The sequence below is a fragment of the Vitis vinifera genome, chromosome 9 (genome assembly GCF_030704535.1).
Source record: "Vitis vinifera cultivar Pinot Noir 40024 chromosome 9, ASM3070453v1".
NCBI classification, from domain to species: domain Eukaryota; kingdom Viridiplantae; phylum Streptophyta; class Magnoliopsida; order Vitales; family Vitaceae; genus Vitis; species Vitis vinifera.
Genome location: NC_081813.1, coordinates 6189912 through 6208621, shown reverse-complemented (window position 1 = coordinate 6208621; position 18710 = coordinate 6189912). Strand labels below are relative to the sequence as shown.

General features: G+C 29.3%; 3 protein-coding genes across 3 annotated transcripts; 2 read left to right on the top strand and 1 right to left on the bottom strand.

Annotated features, from left to right (window-relative positions):
* Positions 1-4244: 4244 nt before the first annotated feature.
* On the top strand, positions 4245-5129 carry LOC104880313 (uncharacterized). The gene is made up of 2 exons (XM_010656630.3): positions 4245-4442; positions 4513-5129. Exons 1-2 carry the CDS (start codon positions 4245-4247, stop codon positions 4639-4641), a joined length of 327 nt encoding a protein of 108 aa, XP_010654932.1. The 3' UTR covers positions 4642-5129.
* Positions 5130-6324: 1195 nt separating this feature from the next.
* Positions 6325-8028, bottom strand: LOC100854446 (F-box/kelch-repeat protein At5g15710). The gene has a single exon (XM_003632707.4). It carries the CDS (start codon positions 7623-7625, stop codon positions 6516-6518), a length of 1110 nt encoding a protein of 369 aa, XP_003632755.1. The 5' UTR covers positions 7626-8028; the 3' UTR covers positions 6325-6515.
* A 2886-nt stretch (positions 8029-10914) lies between these two features.
* Positions 10915-14345, top strand: LOC100244693 (uncharacterized). The gene is made up of 3 exons (XM_002281725.4): positions 10915-11302; positions 13088-13319; positions 13912-14345. Exons 1-3 carry the CDS (start codon positions 11211-11213, stop codon positions 14206-14208), a joined length of 621 nt encoding a protein of 206 aa, XP_002281761.1. The 5' UTR covers positions 10915-11210; the 3' UTR covers positions 14209-14345.
* The last annotated feature ends 4365 nt before the right edge of the window (positions 14346-18710 follow it).

The window sequence follows — 18710 nt, the reverse complement described above, 5'->3', positions numbered from 1 at the left end:
TTTAAATACCTTAGAAAATATTTTTTTGTTTCTTACTTACAAAATAATAAATATGTTGTACATTATTTGTCAATATATTAAACAATTATTAAATACCTCATAAAATATTATTATTATTATTATTTTCTAACTTGCAAATTAGACTCATAGTGTTTATTATTTCTCATATTATTTTGGAAATAATGTAAACACTTACATGCACTTCAAGATATTCAAAATTTCTCCCTTCCAAAATTACCTAATTGTTCCTCACATTAATTTTAAATATTTTAAAATAAATATTTAAATATTTAAAACCATTAAAATAAATATTCTCTTATTAAAACAATTTTTTAAAAATAATAAGATAAAAACCATGAAATCTTTAAAACTATAATTACAACAAATATTTTTAATTTTAAAACTAATTTCATAATTTAAATTAATGATTTTAAAAAATAAAAATGTTTCAAAAATAATTTTTGTTTATTTTTAATTCCATTTAAATATGATTTTTTAATCTTTACTGATAATAATGAAATTATGCTTATAAGGGCAAAATAGTAAAAATATATATTTTATTTAGTTTACTTGTAATGAACAGTTCAAACATAATAATTTTAATTTTATTTACTATGTGTTAATTTTGATAGGAAATGTTTTAATGACATAATTTAGTTTTTTTAAAAAAAAGAAATTATCGTTTATCGTCATAATGTTAAACTCAAGTTGTTTAAAAATCATACAAAACCTATTACGAGCTTTATACACCCTTGTACACTTGACACATTTTCTTTGTACAGTTTACATACTCTTGTATAGTGGTGCAAATTCCATATCTCTTATAAGTTATGTGTCCATGTAGGTGTATTAATCATGTTTTCAATGGTTTGGTCAAGAAAAAGGTGAATGACTTAGAGTTATTTTTTTTTTTTCTCAAACATCATTATTGGGGAAAACATTGAAATTTCCATGTGAGAGTTAAATAAAGTACATAACATGAGTGTACAATCCTTGGGTAATAAGGAAAATAAAGATATGGTTCAAAATCAATTGAAATATTTCACAAAGGGTAGTCTTGTATATCCTTGTACAGTTAATGTAATACCCTTGTATAGTGACAAATTTCATATATCTTCTAAGTTATATATTCATGTAGGTGTGTTAATCATGTTTTCAATGGTTTGATTGAGAAAATATTGGATGACTTAGGGTCAAATTTTTTTTCTCTAAATATCATTACTGGGGAAAGTATTGGAATTTTCATGTAAGAGTTAAATAAACTGTATGACAAGAGTGTATGTGGGTGACAAGGAAAATAAAAAAGAGTGGTTCAGAATCGATTAAATTCTTTCACAAAGGGTAGTCTTGTACATCTTTATACACTTAGTACATTTCCATTATACAATTAATGTAATACCCTTGTACAGTGGCACAAATTTCATATCCTTCTTAAGTTATGTATCCACTTACGTGTGTTAACCATGTTTTCAATGGTTTGGTCATGCGAAAACATTTTAATTGGATATTTAAAATAAGAACTCTCTATCTATCCTTTTTTTTTTCTTATTTTGATAAATTTTTAATTAATTCAAATAATTAAAAAAAATTATTCTTAGCAAACAAATTTGTAACATTTCATATAACTTATTACTAAAAATCATATTCAAAAAGTTATTAAAATAAGGAAGGAAGAAAATTAAAAGAAAATTTAAACTTTTTATTTTATAATAGTAAAAAAAGAAATAAATAAAATTTAAAATACTTTTTAGTATAAAATGAAAGAAAATAGTGAATATATTTATTTTAAATAGTGTTTTAATCATTAAATTATTTACTTCTAAAATGTAAAAGCTAATTTTTATTTATTTAAATTAATCATTTTTTAGAAATTATTTTCCAAAATAGTTTTTGAATGATTAATAAATTTTTTTCTTATTTATAATTTAAAAAATAGAAAATAATGTTGATTTTTTAATTATTTATAAAAGAGTTTAAAAACAACGAAAAATCCAAAAATAGTTAAATAAGGATGAATTTGTTGATAGTGGCATGTGAAGAGTAGTGGAATGGAGACAAAAATGAGTCAAAGAGGTATTTTTGCCTATTACTCTCTCATATCTTTCTAATCAATTATAGGTGATAGGAGAATCTTACATCAATTATCAAGTTCAAATGGGTTGGAAGCATGATTTTCCCTATTTTTTTTAAACAATTAAAATATGTTTTTTTAAAAATATCTTATTTTTTGTTCTTAAAAACAAAAAATAGAAAATAGTTTTATAATTATTAAACATGTTTTCTTATTTTTTGTTTTAGAGAATAGAAAATTGTTCTCGAAAACAGTTGTCAAACATATCCTAAGCTATTAGTTCAGTTTGCTTGGTTTGTTCGTTCTCTAATCCAACTTATTGCCTCAAAGCAAAAAATTGCCCAATTATTTATATGAGCCAAAGATGTGAAATGGTTCAATCGATCCAACTCAGTTTCAAAACCATTGGATAGATACCATTTAAAAAAAAAAAAAAAAAAAAAGGAAATTTCAGAATAATTTCTATAGTTGTAATAAAAACAATTAGTTTAATTAAATAATTTAAAGTTATCTCTTCCTTTTTCCTTTTTCTTTTTGATAAGTTTAAAGTTGATCCATTCTTGAAACTCTTTTTTTTTTATAAGAAATCTAGAAATATTAAACTCGCTAGCAAAATCAAGATTTAAAGCTTGTTGAATATAAACGAGTATTTGTCTGCAAGCATAATAAGAAAAATGGAATCTTAAGATGTAAAACATAGTTTGGGACATAAGATTTAAACTTGACAGTGACTACAAGTGACTTACTCTCTTGTTATGGACATAATAACATTTTATTATTTGAGTAGTTTAGTAGTCCGAAAATGACTGAATTTTTATCTTACGAATGTGGTTACCATAGAGTTATGTGGATCAAAATAATTTAAAATACTTGATGCAAATCAATCAAAATCTTGTTATATGTGCTCAATCAAACTATGATGATTCTTGTATGAATTGATAAATTTCAATGCATGTGGTAAAAAGTTAAATTTTAGAAGTTATGACCAACTTCCCCTCCACATAAATTGGACAATGTCCCCATCATCTAGCAAATCATAGAAGGAATATTTGTCAAGCTTTTGTCAACCACTTACATTGAAAAATTTTAAAGTGTTTTTTGCTAAAATTTTATTAAAATTAATGAAAATTTCTAGAGAGTTTTTCTTTCAAAAGTTTCTTTAATTTTTTTTCCCTATATTTCTTTTATAAAATTAAACTTTGTTTCAATGTTCTTAATATTTTAATTATTTAATTTGATAATCAACATTAAAATTTACCTAATTTTTTAAATAATAATAAATATACCATTTATTATTTTATAATATATACGCGGTGAGTACAATATATTAGGGTTTGATATTCTCCATGAAAAAAAAAAAAAACAAGAAAACATGTTTGATAATTAGAAATTGTTTCTTATATTATACTCTTAAGAACAAAGAAACAGGTGTTTTCATATAACATCTTTTAGTTGTTTTTTGTTATTTTTATTTGTTTTATGAAGACTGTTTTAGAAAATAGTTATACAAATATATAATATAGTTAAAAATAAGGCACTGTATAAAAAAAATTATTTTTGAATATATTTAAAATATTAAAAATAAGTCAAAAATATTTTAAAATAGATTTTTATTTTACAAAACATTAGAGAATAATTTTAAAAAACTATTCTCAAAAGTTATTTTTTAGAACTTGTTTTAAAAAAACAATTACCAAACAATGGCTTAGGGCATGTTTGGTTGCTGTTTTTGAAAACTGTTATGAAAAACGGTTTTTAATCATAGTTTTTTGTGTTTTCAGAAAAAAAAAAAAAAAAAAAAACTGAATTCTAGAAAACGGTTTTTGTTCTCAAAAACAAAAAACATGTTTAGTTGAATTAATATTTTTTTTTAAAAATAAGTACAAAAAAAAAACATGTTTGGAGTTGCTTTTTATTTATTTATTAATAAGTGTTTTCTTTCGTTAACTTAATATTATAAATATATAAATAATTTTTTAATTTATACTTCATTCGAATTAAAAATTAATTTCATTTTAAAATTTTTACATTGATTATAATTTTTTTTAGATAATTACTTTGTAAACATGTATGATTATGTTAAATTTCAATAATATTATTATTCACACAAATGATAAACTTCTTAATCATTTTTAAAATATTTATTTTAATTATAAATGGATTATACTAATACATGTTTTCGGTCAAAACATCATTGAAATTATACTCCTGCTTCTTGTTTTGTGGAGTTCGGTTTAGCAGGGCTCCTGTAAATGCGGCTAGGTTATGGTTGATTGTTGTGAAAAGAGCTTTCAGATCTCCTACCAAAGAGACTGATAAGAGAGGTGGCAGAAGAAGAGAGGAACATGACCAGGAGGAAGATGAAGAAAAGGTTTGAGATTTTTTCTTGTTGAAAATTTTGAATTTATTCTGTTTTTTGATCTGTTTGAATTGGTGGGTAGATGGATGCAATAGTGGTGTTTGCTGGGTTTTGCACAGAAAAGAGAGAAACGGAGATGGATCTTCCGGGAACCCACGAACCAAGAAACCGCATCGCCACAAACCTAGTGAAAGGTTGCAGCTTCCGTTAGCGTCGGCGATGGCGGTAGCGGTGGTGTTGCACCAGTGAATGATGATGTCTCCGCTGCTACTGCCGCCGAGCAAGGCCACGTGATTGCGGTGGTCGTGGCTACTGTAGCTGTCGCCGAGGGGTGAAAAATTCAATGGGAAAGCCTCTAAATTACTCTTTCTCTGCTCTCAGAACTAGCAAATTGGGTTTGATTTTAGAGGGTTAAGGCTAACACGTTTTCAGACCTAGCAACATCAACCTAAGAATGGGAGACACAAGAACAAGGAGAACACCCTTTTGAAAACACGGAGAACAACCACCTCTTTTTTCCTCTAGATGGTGCAATAAAACAGGGAAAACAACTTGAAGTTGTTATCAGAAAATAGGGTTTTGAGAACATGCAAAACACGAAGAACAGAAACATCCTTCCTTACCGAACAGGTTTTAAGTGTTCTTCTTCTAGAAAACAAAAAACAGTTTTCAAGAACACTTTCTAAACAGACCCTTAGGGCTTGTTTGGTTGCTGTTTTTGAAAACTGTTCTGGAAAACAGTTTTTGAGAACAATTTTTAAGAACAGTTTTTGGTGTTTTTTTAAAAAAAATTATGTTTGGGAACTGAATTTTGAAAAACGGTTTTTGTTCTCAAAAACAAAAAAACATGTTTGGTTGAGTTAATAAAAAAAAATTTAGAACAAATAAAATAAAAAACACGTTTGAAAGATTTTTTTTTTTCTAATTAATAAAATATTTTCTTCAAGTAATTTTATATTATAAATTTATAAATAATTTTTAGATATATAGTTCATTTAAATTAAAAAAATTATTTATTTTATTAATTTATAAATAAAAATATTTTTTATATTTTTTTAAAATAAATCAAACATAATAAAATCATTTTTATTAATATTTTTTTATTTAATCTTTAACTTTATTAAAAATTATAGCATTTTCTATTAAATTGAGATAAAATTGTTCTCATGATTTGTTTTTTTTTTTTTGTCTCTACTAAATATAAAATTCAAAATGCCACCCTTCTCTGATCGGGCATCAAGAAGCCCTTTTCTGAAGGAAGCCCTTTTCTGAAGTTGCCCTCCAGCTGAGAGAATCCCTAAAAGGCCATATTTTCCTCTGCCACTCTCAATCCTTACAGGTACTAATCTAATCATGTTATTATTATTATTTTTTTTTTGCAACCCCCGTTTGATTCCCAAGAAAATCCATCCCCCATTCGATTTCCGGGAAAATTCATCCTCGTTTGATTTCCGAGAAAATCCAAGCAAAAACCCCAAGGAAAACCAAAAATCCCTGCGTTTTCTGGATCCGTTTTAGGGGTCTCTTTGCTATTGTGCGATTGGATTTAAATTTCACGAACCTTGAATCAAAACTGAGAAACAAGAAGAGGCGAGCCACTGTGCTGGAGAAGAGATGAAAACGGGAAGAAAAAAAAAACACGGGAAACAGATTGTTTTTTTTGGTTTAATTTTGTTCTGTGAACAGTAAAAAAACGGGGAAAACAAGATTTTGTTGTTCTCTAAACAGTGTCATTTTGAGAACACGGGAAACAACAAAAACAAAAATCACTCTCTCAACCAAACGAGTTTTTGGTGTTTTTTGTTTTCAAGAACAGAAAACTGTTCTTGAAAACACTAAACAAACAGGCCCTTAGTTTTTGTCATTCCTCTCTCTCACCCCCTGAAAGATGTAATGGCACAACCAGAGCCTAATATTAAAAGGTTACTAAAATTGTCTCACTTTCACTCAAATCCTTTGCCAATACACTTCATCATCAATGACCCTTTTCTCCATACTAGTGTGAAAAAAGTATTAAGTTACATAGAGGGAATGATACATCAACATCTGGCAAACTAAAGAATTACTATGCACAAAAAAATTGAGTCATTTATCTGGAAAGCCTGAGGTAGCAAGATTTGGGTGAAGAAGCAGTCCCTTAATTGGGATATTTTGGACTTGTTTTCCTCCTACCGAGCAGCACCCTTCAACCCAGAGCCATTCCCATCTACCCTTCTCTACCTCCCTCCAAACTACCATTCCTGACCCTAAGTCCCTGTACAAGCACAAGGCCCCATCACTTCCCACACATTTAGTACTTTCCCAACTTCCCTTAACCCCTAATAATCTCATGCCGAGTTCAATTGGGATCTTTTCAACCAACCCCCATGTATCCCCCTCGCCAAGCTCCCATATGCATGCGCCTTCGTTGCACGTGCCACCCACTAGCGTCGGCCTGCCGTTCCACCGCACTAGTGCCGCAAATTCTAGCCGCTCCGCCATCGGCACGCTCAGCTCCCGCCAGCTGTTCGACTCAATGTCGAGCCCCATCACACTATATGCCCGGGCGGAGGTCATCCAATATAGGACCCCGCCTGAGTACACGCTCTCATTGGGACTCCACACTGTGAGCCTCACCGCAAACTCCACCGGCATTCTGCCCATGATATCCCATCTGTCTTGCCACGAGTCGTACATTTCCAATGTCGGTTCGTACGCCGCACCCCCACTTGGCGCCTCCGACATCCCCCCAGCCACATACACCCTAAAGCTCGAAAATCGGACATCTGGACTCTCGTCCAACCCGAAAACAACCCCCACCGCCGGGTTGGTCCGGGCAATGTTCAACATTGGGAGGCTCCAATATCGCTTGGTGAACAAATTGCAAATCGCTAACTGAAGAGTAGTAGAAGTAGTGGACCTTAATAAAACAAGCCCTCCAATGGAGGCAACCGGGCGAATAGCATGAGGAAGGAAGCCTAGAAAAAGCCCATGCCAAGTATCAATAATTGGGTTATGCGTGTAGCAAGTGTGACCACGGTTCCGCACAGGCAAGGCCACGAACCACGGCGGATTGCGAGCCCCAGCGGCCGTGGCCGGGTAAGCAGTAACGCATGTGTGCCAGTGCTTGCAGACTGAGCTGGCGAGTGCCAAGGAGTCCGCCGGGAGGAAGGAGAAGATGTTTGCTAGGAGGTCGAAGGGGAGGTTGCTCCACATAATGGTGAAGGTTTCTCTTTTGAAACAAGTGGGTGTTGAAACTATATATTGAGATTTCAATTTCAATTATTGGGCACGAATTATTGGAGGGGGAGGAGGAGGACCATTGAGCATAGGGATGAGCGACCCACATGTCATACATTTATACATGTGGGCCCATGTGGGCCACATGGGAGCCTGTCAATTTTTATTGTTCTTGCATTGTACCTTTTCTGTTGCCAATTTTCATAAAGGACGGTTCTTGGAGGTGCCCAAAGGCCAAGCTCTCTGCTCCATTAGGATTACTCTTTCTGCTAATGATTTTTAGGGTCTATTTATTCCCTGACTTTTGAGTATGGTAGGGCCCTTGGTGCAAGATGCTCATTATACTTCACCCAATAAAATAATGCTCACTTGTATTTCATTGTACTTCAAATTGTCCACTTGCTCGAATTAAGGCAAAATGGAAGCTTATAATGACTAATTACTTTGTGGGAGGAAAAATAGTTGATGCCGATATCATCCATATCCTCGGCTTGAGTAAGGGAGTGGATTTGGATAAATATTTTCAATAATCGGTTGAACTTGAATTAAGTTTTCTCAATTGAGTTTAATTTGGATTGGACTTAAACCAAGGTTTGAATAATCTGAATTTAATCTGAACTCGATTTAATATTTTATAATGTTAATATCTTTTAAAGAAATATTTTTTTTTTAGATTTTAAAGGAAAAAATATTTATTATAATTATATCATATACTTTTTCATTTTTTTTAAAAAGATATATAAGTTTATTTGTATCTTTCTATTGTTATCTCTTGAAATTTTGTGTCATTTACTATTTAAATTTTAGTATAAATATTATTACAATTTTTTAAAAAAAGAAAAAAATTATTATGGATGCATTTTAAATCATGCAATCAAATCAACTTGACTAACTCAATCAATATGAGTTTAATCCGATCAATCCAAATTTAAATCGACTAATTTGAGTTTAATTGAAGTTTAGAAAAATAAGATTGAGTTAGATTTTAATTTAGTATTTTGGGTTAGAGGTCCAGTTGGGTTAAATTTGGATTGATTATTTTTTAATTTAAATTGAGATTGAGTTAGTTATTGATTAACCTACCCAAGTTATAGCCTAGTAACCTGTGAATAAGGATGTTGTAGCAAAGTTTATTAATGGTGTCCAAGAGGTATTCATGGAATTGTTCATTTCCATTGTACAAAATACATGCTAAAATATAGAATATTAGATAAGGGTATAGATAACGAGAATAAAAAAAATAAAAAAAAGAATTAGATATAAAATAAATAAAATCAATTTTGATATAAATTTAATGATTAAAATGTATATATGACGGGAGTTGATTGATATATATTTTTTTTTTTGGGTTATTATAAAACCCTAAAGATAAATATAATTGGCTTTTGGGGGGTTTTATGGGAATATGAGTGAGGTTCACCCAAATTTGGAAGGCAATTGTGGGATTGTGTAACATGGAAGGAAGTGTTTGAACTTGTTTCTAAATGATATTCATCAATTTCCCTTTCTCTGTCTTGTAGTTTACAATTGAAAAAGGACCTATTTTGTCCGAAAGGCCTCGGATATTTTCATCCATGCATTTGAAAGCTTTGTGGCATGGGGGATCCACCGAGTCACGATTCGTCCCATCAAGAGGGATTTATTTTATTTTATTTTTCTGCCAAAGTTGCTGCATAGTTACAGTCTTACGACTACAACATGATGCTCCTTTGTCTCAAGCCCAGTTTTTTTTTTGTTTTTTTTTCATATAATAAAATATGAAAAGCTTACCAAATAAAAAAAAAATTGATATACAAATTTGTCTCATATTTTTAACATTTTTATGTTTTTAAGATATTTTTAGGGAGAGTGTCGTAATTAAAAGATAATTTTTGAGAATTTCATTATTATAACTTTTCTCATTATTTTTGAGTAATGAATTTTTGAGTATTAGTATATTTTGTAGAATCACACATTCGTCGAGTCATATTAAAAATATTATTTATTTATTTGTTATTAATAAATAAATTTACTTTATAAAAATTTAATAAATTTTTATTTATTTATTTTCCCTTAAAAAAATAATAATTTGATAAAATATAGCTTTCATGGGACAACATTTTCGTTTTCAATATCAAAGGTTAACCCACAACCTTTTGGAACAAATGAAATGATGCTTGATTCCTTCCATGATCTTTGTCTAATAAATCATTGGAATTTGTTTTAATATAATTTTCTATGTTGTGAGTGGTTATGGTTTTCATGGTATTTTTATAAATGTTTAGGCCTGAATTTTATAATAGGGTTTTTAAAAATATTTAAAAAATTTTTTCCAATGAAACAAAGCCCATGTGGATGCAATCTAATCATGCTAAGTGGTAAAAGCATAGGATTCCAACATCTTGTATATATATTTTTGGTATTTATTAAGTCAATTGTTTATTCATCTTCCTTCTCTCCAAATTTTGAAATTCTCCTTGAGATTAGTGATGGAATAAACATTTATTTGTCATGTGCTAATATAATATTTGGTTGATATTAGTATTTGGTTGGTTGATCATGTGACAATATAATAAAATCTTTCATTGCTTGCTTTTATTTATTTTTTTCTTCCCAAGTTTATGGTACACTTCTTTAATGCTTTTCTTAAAAAAAAAAAAAAAAACTGTTTTTAAAATAGTTTTTAAAAATTGTTTTTGAAAACCATTTTATAATGTTTTGTAAAATAAAAATCCATTTGAAAATATGAAATGCTTTTAACCCGTTTTTAATATTTTTAAATATGTTTTAAAAAATAATTTTTATGTTTACAATTTTATTTTAATTATTATATATGTTTGTATAATTATTTTTTTTAAAAAACTCTTAAAAAATAGTAAAGACTATTAAAATATGATTTTTGAAAGTATTTTATTTTCTGTTTTTGAAAATAGAAAATAGAAAACAGTTTCAGGTTGTCAAACGTATTTTTTACCTTTTTTATTCTGAAAAATGGAAAACTATTTTCAAACACAGTTATCAAATAAATATTTAAGATTTTATTTGGTAACAATTTTTAAAGTAATTTTGATTTTTAAAAATTGTTTTACGATGTTTTATAAAATAAATTTCTATTTGAGAATTTAAAATATTTTTAATTTATTTTTTATATTTTTAAATATGCTTTAAAAATAACTTTTATATGTGATATTTTTTACATTTATATAATTATTTTTAAGATAACGCTTTAAAAATAATTGAGAAGATATTATCTTAAAACACCATTTTTTTCATAACCAAACAAGCTCTAGGGCTATTATCTACACCGTTTCTAGCTTGTGAATAGGAGTGTGACTGCCATTGATGTTATGCCAATTATAAGCTATGGAAAATTTTTCAGGTTAGAGGAAATATAATCAAAGAACCTTCACCAAAGGGTTCAATGGGAGGGAAACAAAGCCGTAGGACAATATTTTATTCGGGAAGCGTTATGCACAAGTGTCGAAATGGGGTCTATACCACGTGCACCAACTGCCATGGCTTCTCTCCCGTCCCATTTGTGCAAGGTCTCTACCAAAAGGAGCATTCAAAAATTTCAAGGGAATGGCTTCTTCAAAGAAATGGGCAAGCTCCATTTCTTCCATTGCTTCTCTCATTTATTTCAACCTCATCATCTTTCAAATTCCTCTTTTCAGGTGAATGCCCTTCTTTTATCTTATTCTCTCTTTGCCTTCAATAATGCTGATGATTCATCAATTTGATGTAACATTCAAGAGGAGAAAACATAAGAACAAAGAACAAAAATAACAAAAGCAAAGCATGCTTTCTGTTCCAGTATCTGGGTTTCTTGTTTCTTGGAATTTAGTAGCATTTTCTACCCCCAATTTTTCCGTTTCCATTCTTTTGTTTCAATCTTGTTGTTCTGTATCATATTCGTGGGTTTGGTTTTCCCTTTGATTGTTCAGTTATCACATGTAATGTCATTTTAATAATTGATCTTGTGAGTGCCCACAAACTAGCTTTTTTCTATGAGCACAGACCCCTTTTAGGTTTCTGTTTCTTTCCAGGCTTTTAATTCTTGAATTATGGGTATGTTTTGAAAAGAAAAAAATAAATTTTTTGTTCTTCACATTTTCCAGATTCTGAGTTTCATTTCTTCTTAATACCCACTTTAGAGGTTTATTTAGGCAGCATTTGGTACGATGTAAGGGACTCCAATTATAGATTGTTGAATGATTAATCCTTGATCATAACTGGGATATATGGAAACCCAGCAAGCTAGACTTGTGCAAGTGTCTAAATTTCTAAGATTGGATGATTCTTCAAGCACCTAAAACTAGTGGTATTAACCAAAATATATGTAATTTCCAAGATACTAGTAGTCTTCATGCACTAGTATTATCCAAACTATCATGTTACAAGCAGCTAAACAAATGCTATAGCAGCATTATGCCTATCATTCCCCAAAAATTTTGGATTCCATGCTTTTTTATTCTAATGTTTTGGTTGATATGTCATATCTTACATTGGATAGGGAAATAAATTCATGACACAATGTGTGTAATGACCCACACCCCTAACCATGTAGATATTGTTCGCTTTAGGCCTAAAGGAACCCTCTCATAACTTTAAAATGTGTCTACAAGGTTAAAAAAAGTCCATACATACCCCAAAAACCTTTTCCCTTGTTTGATGTGGGATATTACAATTGCCTCTCAACACAATATCCTCGTTGTATCCCACAGGATTGCAAAGTCAAACAAACCCCCACACTAGGGTCAAAGATTGGCTCTGATATCATTTATAATGACCTACTTCCAATTATATAGATATAATTTGTTTTAGGCTTAAAGGGGTCCTCACGGTTTTAAAACGTGTCTATAAGGTTAAGAGGAAGGCATACGTATATTACTTCAAGAACTTTTTCTCTTATTTGATGTGAGATATCATAATATATGTAGTGGATTTCTTGTAACCGTGTAGACTGTTTAAAGTGTACGAGGGCTCATTGGGTTTAGAGTGGATAACAACTATATAGGAATGGACCATTACAAATGGTAGTAGAGTTGATCCCCCAACACAGTGTGAGAGATAGTGGCCTTGAAATCTTGTGAGAAATAACAAGGATATTGTATCTATATAGGACTTTATATATATATATATATATATATATATATATATATATGCAGTGGAATGCCTTAACTATGTAAATGCGTGTCAAAACTGTGAGGACTGATTGGGCTTAGAGTAGACAATATCTACACAAGAAGGAGCCTGCTGTTACATGATAGCTTAATGATGTAAAGAGGACTTCCTTAGTGACCTTAGTGAAGAGGATAGTGTCTATTACTTGTCATATGTTCTTCTATTTATATGCCCTCTCTAGAGTTTTATCAAAATACAACAACATATATAGAAATGAACTATTTTGTTAGCATTAAGGATCAGAAGAGCTTAGCTTTGTTCAATTTTCTGTACAGGGTCCCCTGCAGAACTGGAATATGTACAACACCAATAGAACTGACATCCTCTCAGTTGATTGCAAGCGAGATCTTCCCTGCAGTTGTTGTTAAGACCCTCCTGTACCCTGGAGCCATTGCAAATGCCATAATCAAGAACGCGTCAATCCCAAGCTATAATAACTTGCTCAATGACTATAACTTAATCAATGTGAAAGAAGCCCCTGTCACAACTGATCTCCAGTACCTAGAGGTTGGTATGCTTGGACTAGCACTTCTTTAAACCCTTTTGCAATACCATGGAGCTTTATAAATATTTTTCTTGTAGTCCTAAAAGGCCTTTTGTCTTTCCCTAAATGCACATTTCAACTGTTTTAAATCGGGTTTTGATCATCTCATTGGAGACATCACACCTCTCAAGCTGTTTTAAGAGCTATCATTTGGGTGAGGGCTTTAGAGTGGACCCCAACAATCCCTCCCCTAACATGAGGCTCCCGTGACTCGAACCATGACTTTTGGCTTTGACACTATTTCTTGAATCGAGCTTTGATCATCTGTCTATAAACCAATTGGTGTTGGGTGAGAGTAGGCCAAACTTTGTGTCATTCTACGTCATACATCGTGGATGGTTCTAAGAGCCATCATTTGGGTGACCCATATTGAACAACCAATTTTTTGAAAGCTTAAACTTATAGGATCTGGACCTACAATGTATTTCATGTACTCTAACAACCCATTCTAGGTTTAAGAGCGCCATTATTGTACTGAACTGAATTCTATCGTTCTGAAGAATATGTCAATTAGTAACCTAATCTTTTTTCTTTTTTTTCTGGTTATTTGAACAGGTTCTTGCAGGAAGCTACTTCTCTGTAGCAGGAGCCTTTTTGGGTCTGTTGAAGTATGGTAGAGTAAGTCTATTTGGGATGCTTATAATCATATGGGGCCTTGTCAAGGAAGCTATTCTCAGAAAGCCTGCAAATACAAGTCCCTTGAAATCTGTTTACATGTACCCAGCAATGTCAATTGCTGTGGTTTGCGCCTTCTCCTCAATAAGAAGGGATGTAAGGAGGCTGATGCGAAGTTGCAGAGCTCGGCGTGCTGCAAAACCTCCATGGAGCTCTTCAAAATCCAAGAGAAAATGAACTTGGGTGTAACATTCTTAGTTGATTGCCAATTTTAGTCTGTGCCTTGCTGTATGTATAATGATCTCTATACAATTAACTCATTGTACCAAAAGTTTTTGAGTTGAAAATAGTGACATAGCTGGATGTTTCTGATCTTCCCTTTTGGTAAAATAATCAGCTGAGTTGAAGGGAAAGAACTCGGTTGAGAGTGACTTTTGAGAAGAATAAGGTTATGTTTTGTTTCGGAAAAGTATTAAGGAAAGAAATAAAATGGTAAGGAAAATGAGGTTTGATTGTATTGTGAAAATTATTTAAAAAAATAAAATACAATTAAAATTAATTAATTTTGTTATATATTTTAAAATTATTTAATCTTTATATAAAATACGAAATGACAAGTAATCTATAAAAATAATTATTGATTTTGAATTTATTTATTTTTATTTATTTTCACTTTTTCATTCATTTTATTTTATTTTGTTTCCTCATATATATATATATATATATATATTTTCACTTTTTCCATAAATCAAACATAACTTTTGGCATTCCGAGAAGTTCAAAAATTTAGAAAATGATTTGGAATGATTTTGGAGAGAAAAACAAAAGTTATGAGAAGGGAATGGTTTCAAGCAATAAAATTTGTCGAGATTGTAATGGGAAGATATAAATAATAAATAATTCAATAAAATAAAATCTCTTATAAGAATTACAGATTTTAAAAAAATTGACATTCATATTTAGTACTTTTGTCTTGAGTAATTTTTTTTTTCCCTAAAAGCAATTATTTTTCTTTCCCTTTTGCTTTATTTTACTTTCTAGCATCAAAATCAATGAAAAAAATTTGACATCATGAGTCATGACGGGACTTATCTAGGTTATTGACCCACTTGTTCCAAACTAGTCCGATCTATAAAAAGGGGTCGATAAAGGACGAAAAGGATAAGCTCTCTTCCTTCACAATCATCCTAACTCTAATCTTAAAAAAACAAAAAATGTAAAAGGGTTGTGCAACAACAATTGTGAAGTTTTAAAAATTCAAAAAGTACAAGTACTTTGATTTGATATAAAGACTAGTAAAGATTAAGAACTTTCAACTATTGTTTCAGAAAATCATCATTGGAGAGCCTCAAATCTTAAAGTCTTAATTATCACAAAAAAAAAAAAACAATTAAAAAACCTTTGGATATTTGTGAAAATATCTTTCTCTATTTTTCCAATATAGAAACTAATTACATAATTGTCAAAATACACCTTCCTAAAAGAAAATTTTACAATAAAATATTTTATTTATAATAATAGGAAAGTCCTTTATATAAATATATTCTAATACAAAACTATTAAAGACTTACAAATTAACTTAAAAATGAGAATTTGAGACCATTTCTAACCATCTTTATCCTAACTCCTAATGTTTAAATAAACTTGTAAGTGTTCTACATCGGTTTGCTCTACACTCAAACTTAAATATAGGAACAAATTTAGAAGTCATATTCATTGGACTTTCCACTTCATTAATCTTTTCATTAATATTTGTTACACTAAGTGCATAGGTAACAAAATCATCACTAGTATAGCTTTGAGGCGATTTAATTTACCTCCTCGTTTTGTTTTTGGTCAAACTATATTATTGTTCAAGCAATATATTTTTGTATTATCAATATAATGCACCCTTTTTTATTTAACTTTACTAAAGCTACATTTCTATTGTTTCTAATGTTTTAGACTCAAATTTTACCTTTTCTCTCACATCGAGGTTGTTTTTATATCAAATTGTTTCTCATATAACAACATTGCAAACTCATCAAAAGTCACATCCCTATTAATAAAAAAATTGGTGGATTTTGAATTTGAGCACCATAACTTATACTCTTTTGCACCATCTATATTATAAAAATATGCATTTCCTTGTCTTTGGTTCTGACTTACCTTCGTTTACATGAACATAAATATGACAACTAAAAATTCTTAATTTACACAATAAGCATGAGAACCATACCATATCTATGCAAATAGTTCTATGGTTAATAGAAATTGAAAGAAATCTATTTATAAGATAACAAGTTGAATTAATTGTTTCACCTTAAATCTCTTTTGATTGCATTAAAAAAAAAGGCGCATACATCATGATCTTTCTAAAAGAGTTTTGTTCATATATTCTGTAATACCATTCTACTTTGAAGTATGTCTAATTATGCAGTGTCTAACAATACCTTTATTCTTACAAAACTCATTAAACCTTTTCCTATAGAATTCTATGTCATTGTCAATTCCTAAACATTTGATTTGTTTTTCTTATATGCTTTTCAATCACAACTTTCCGTTTCTTGAGCTTTTTGAAGATATCATTCTTATATTTCAAGATATACACACAATCTTTTCTAGAGTAATCATCAATGAAAATCAACATACATCTTCCACCACTGTATAATATCCTTTGAGAGGGACTTTTTAGATTAAGATCTAAACGGACATACTCCAAAGTACCTTTAGTTTTTTGAATAGCTACATTTAACTCTACATTATTTCTCAAACACACAATGCTCACAAAATTTCAATTCTCCAATTTTTGTCCACCAAATAAACCTCATTTACTCAAAATTGTCAACCATTTCTCACTTATTTGCCCAAGCTGCATATGCCATTATGTGATAGTTTTTAAAATTGATTCCAAGGTTCAAACTATAGTTGCATAATGTAACCATGCTCCCTTGCAATGTACGAAGATCATTAATTTTTTGTTTTTTCATCACAACAAGAGAATCCTTTGAGGTTCTCATAACTCTACCTTCCACTTTATATGTGCATCCATTGGAATAAGATGCACCCATAGAAATAAAAATTTTCTTCAACTTTAAAATATACCTTAAATTAATTTATGTTTTTATTATGTTATCATGCTTCTTAATTGAAATTGTGTCCATTCTAACAACCTTACAAGTCACATTGGTTCCATAAGAACCTTTCCACCATCAATAAGTTAGTTGGTACTAAAGCAATTCCTATTGGGAGGCACTTATTATCTACGTTACTAACAATAAATGAAGGACATTTGCAACATTTGAATTTTCTTTTGCAACTGTTGTATCACTAGAATTAGAATTTTTTTTTCCTTTATGCTTTCGATAATTTCTCTCATAATGCCCTTTCTTACGTGATTTTTATTACTTCAAATTTTAAAATTTATGAAAGTTATTTTTAGAGATATATAGTAAGTTTACATTTTTGAATAAGATGTTTTATTCTGATATAGAAATTTTTTTTCTTTTAAAAATAAAACACAAAAAGTGTATCCAAACATACACTTGAGTTACTATTATTATTATTTTATATTACTTATGTTTTGAAATGACTTAAAATTTAAGAATTTAATGTTGCAACTATATGTTAACAAAGCCAAGAGAAGCAAAGAGAATATAAACAATACAATTCTAAATCATATCACTTGAGAAAAAAAACAAATATCCATAAAATATCACATAACATATTTTAGGGCTAATGATTTTTGTAAATTGTGATTAAGAATTTATTATAAACATAATAAAAAACCTAGAAATGATTTAGAAGTGTTTTACAAATGAGAAATTTAAAAAAAAATGGAAGGAAAATGAAATACTTTTTTATTTATTTTATAGTGTCTTTACTTTTAAGGCTAGACGTCAAAAATATGTTTGACAATATAATTTTAAACACCCGAGAAAATATAGTTCTAGACGTTTTTAAGGATGTTTAGAAATGTAATTCATAATAATAGTAATTTGAAAGGTATGCATATTATTGTATTATAGTTATATTTGATTTTTGAAAAATTTGAAAGAAAATATAAAGAAATAATTAAAAGAAAGAAAAAAATAAATTAAATTCAAAAAATTATTTTCTTTCATATTTTCATAGTATTTGTAGGAAACATAGCCTAATAGTAATTTCTTTCTTGAAAAAATCATTCTTCATGTGGAACGTGAAGTGTATGAAAATAAAGAAGATATAATAAACAGCGGACATAGTTGTTTGTCAAACTTTCCGTTTTATTTAATTTTTATTTATTTATTTTTCAATGGTGTTAGAAGTCACAACTTACATGGGCTTTTTTTAACTTCTACACCTAGTTTAAAAAATAATTCTTAAAAAATGGTAGTTTGAAAACAAATTTCTTAAAATATGGTAGTTATAAAACTATTAATAAATCTATCGTATTTTTTGTTACTTTGAAAGATGTTTCTTGAAGAGACATCTTTCATATTTTTTATATCAACTATACATGTTAAAAAAAATAAAATTTGAATTTACACTAAAGGTGTTTCTTGAGAGACAGTTTCCATAATTTTATAAAATTAAATTTATATTAAATATATTTCTTCAAAAGACATTTTTTCATAATTCTATAAGAATTTATTCTAATTCAAAAGATACTTTTTCATAATTTCATAAAATTGAATTTATTAAGGTACTTCTTCAAAAGACACTTTTTCATAACTTTTTTTTTATTAGTCATACATGTTAAAAAAAAAAAAATTGAATTT

Bases quoted from the DNA above. Each gene is read 5' to 3' on its own strand.
- LOC104880313 (XM_010656630.3), top strand. From the start codon at position 4,245: ATGTTTTCGGTCAAAACATCATTGAAATTATACTCCTGCTTCTTGTTT. The intron at 4,443-4,512 runs GTTTGAGATTTT...ATTGGTGGGTAG, and splicing joins AGGAGGAAGATGAAGAAAAG to ATGGATGCAATAGTGGTGTT.
- LOC100854446 (XM_003632707.4), bottom strand. From the start codon at position 7,625: ATGTGGAGCAACCTCCCCTTCGACCTCCTAGCAAACATCTTCTCCTTC.
- LOC100244693 (XM_002281725.4), top strand. From the start codon at position 11,211: ATGGCTTCTTCAAAGAAATGGGCAAGCTCCATTTCTTCCATTGCTTCT. The intron at 11,303-13,087 runs GTGAATGCCCTT...TTTTCTGTACAG, and splicing joins TTTCAAATTCCTCTTTTCAG to GGTCCCCTGCAGAACTGGAA. The intron at 13,320-13,911 runs GTTGGTATGCTT...TTATTTGAACAG, and splicing joins CTGATCTCCAGTACCTAGAG to GTTCTTGCAGGAAGCTACTT.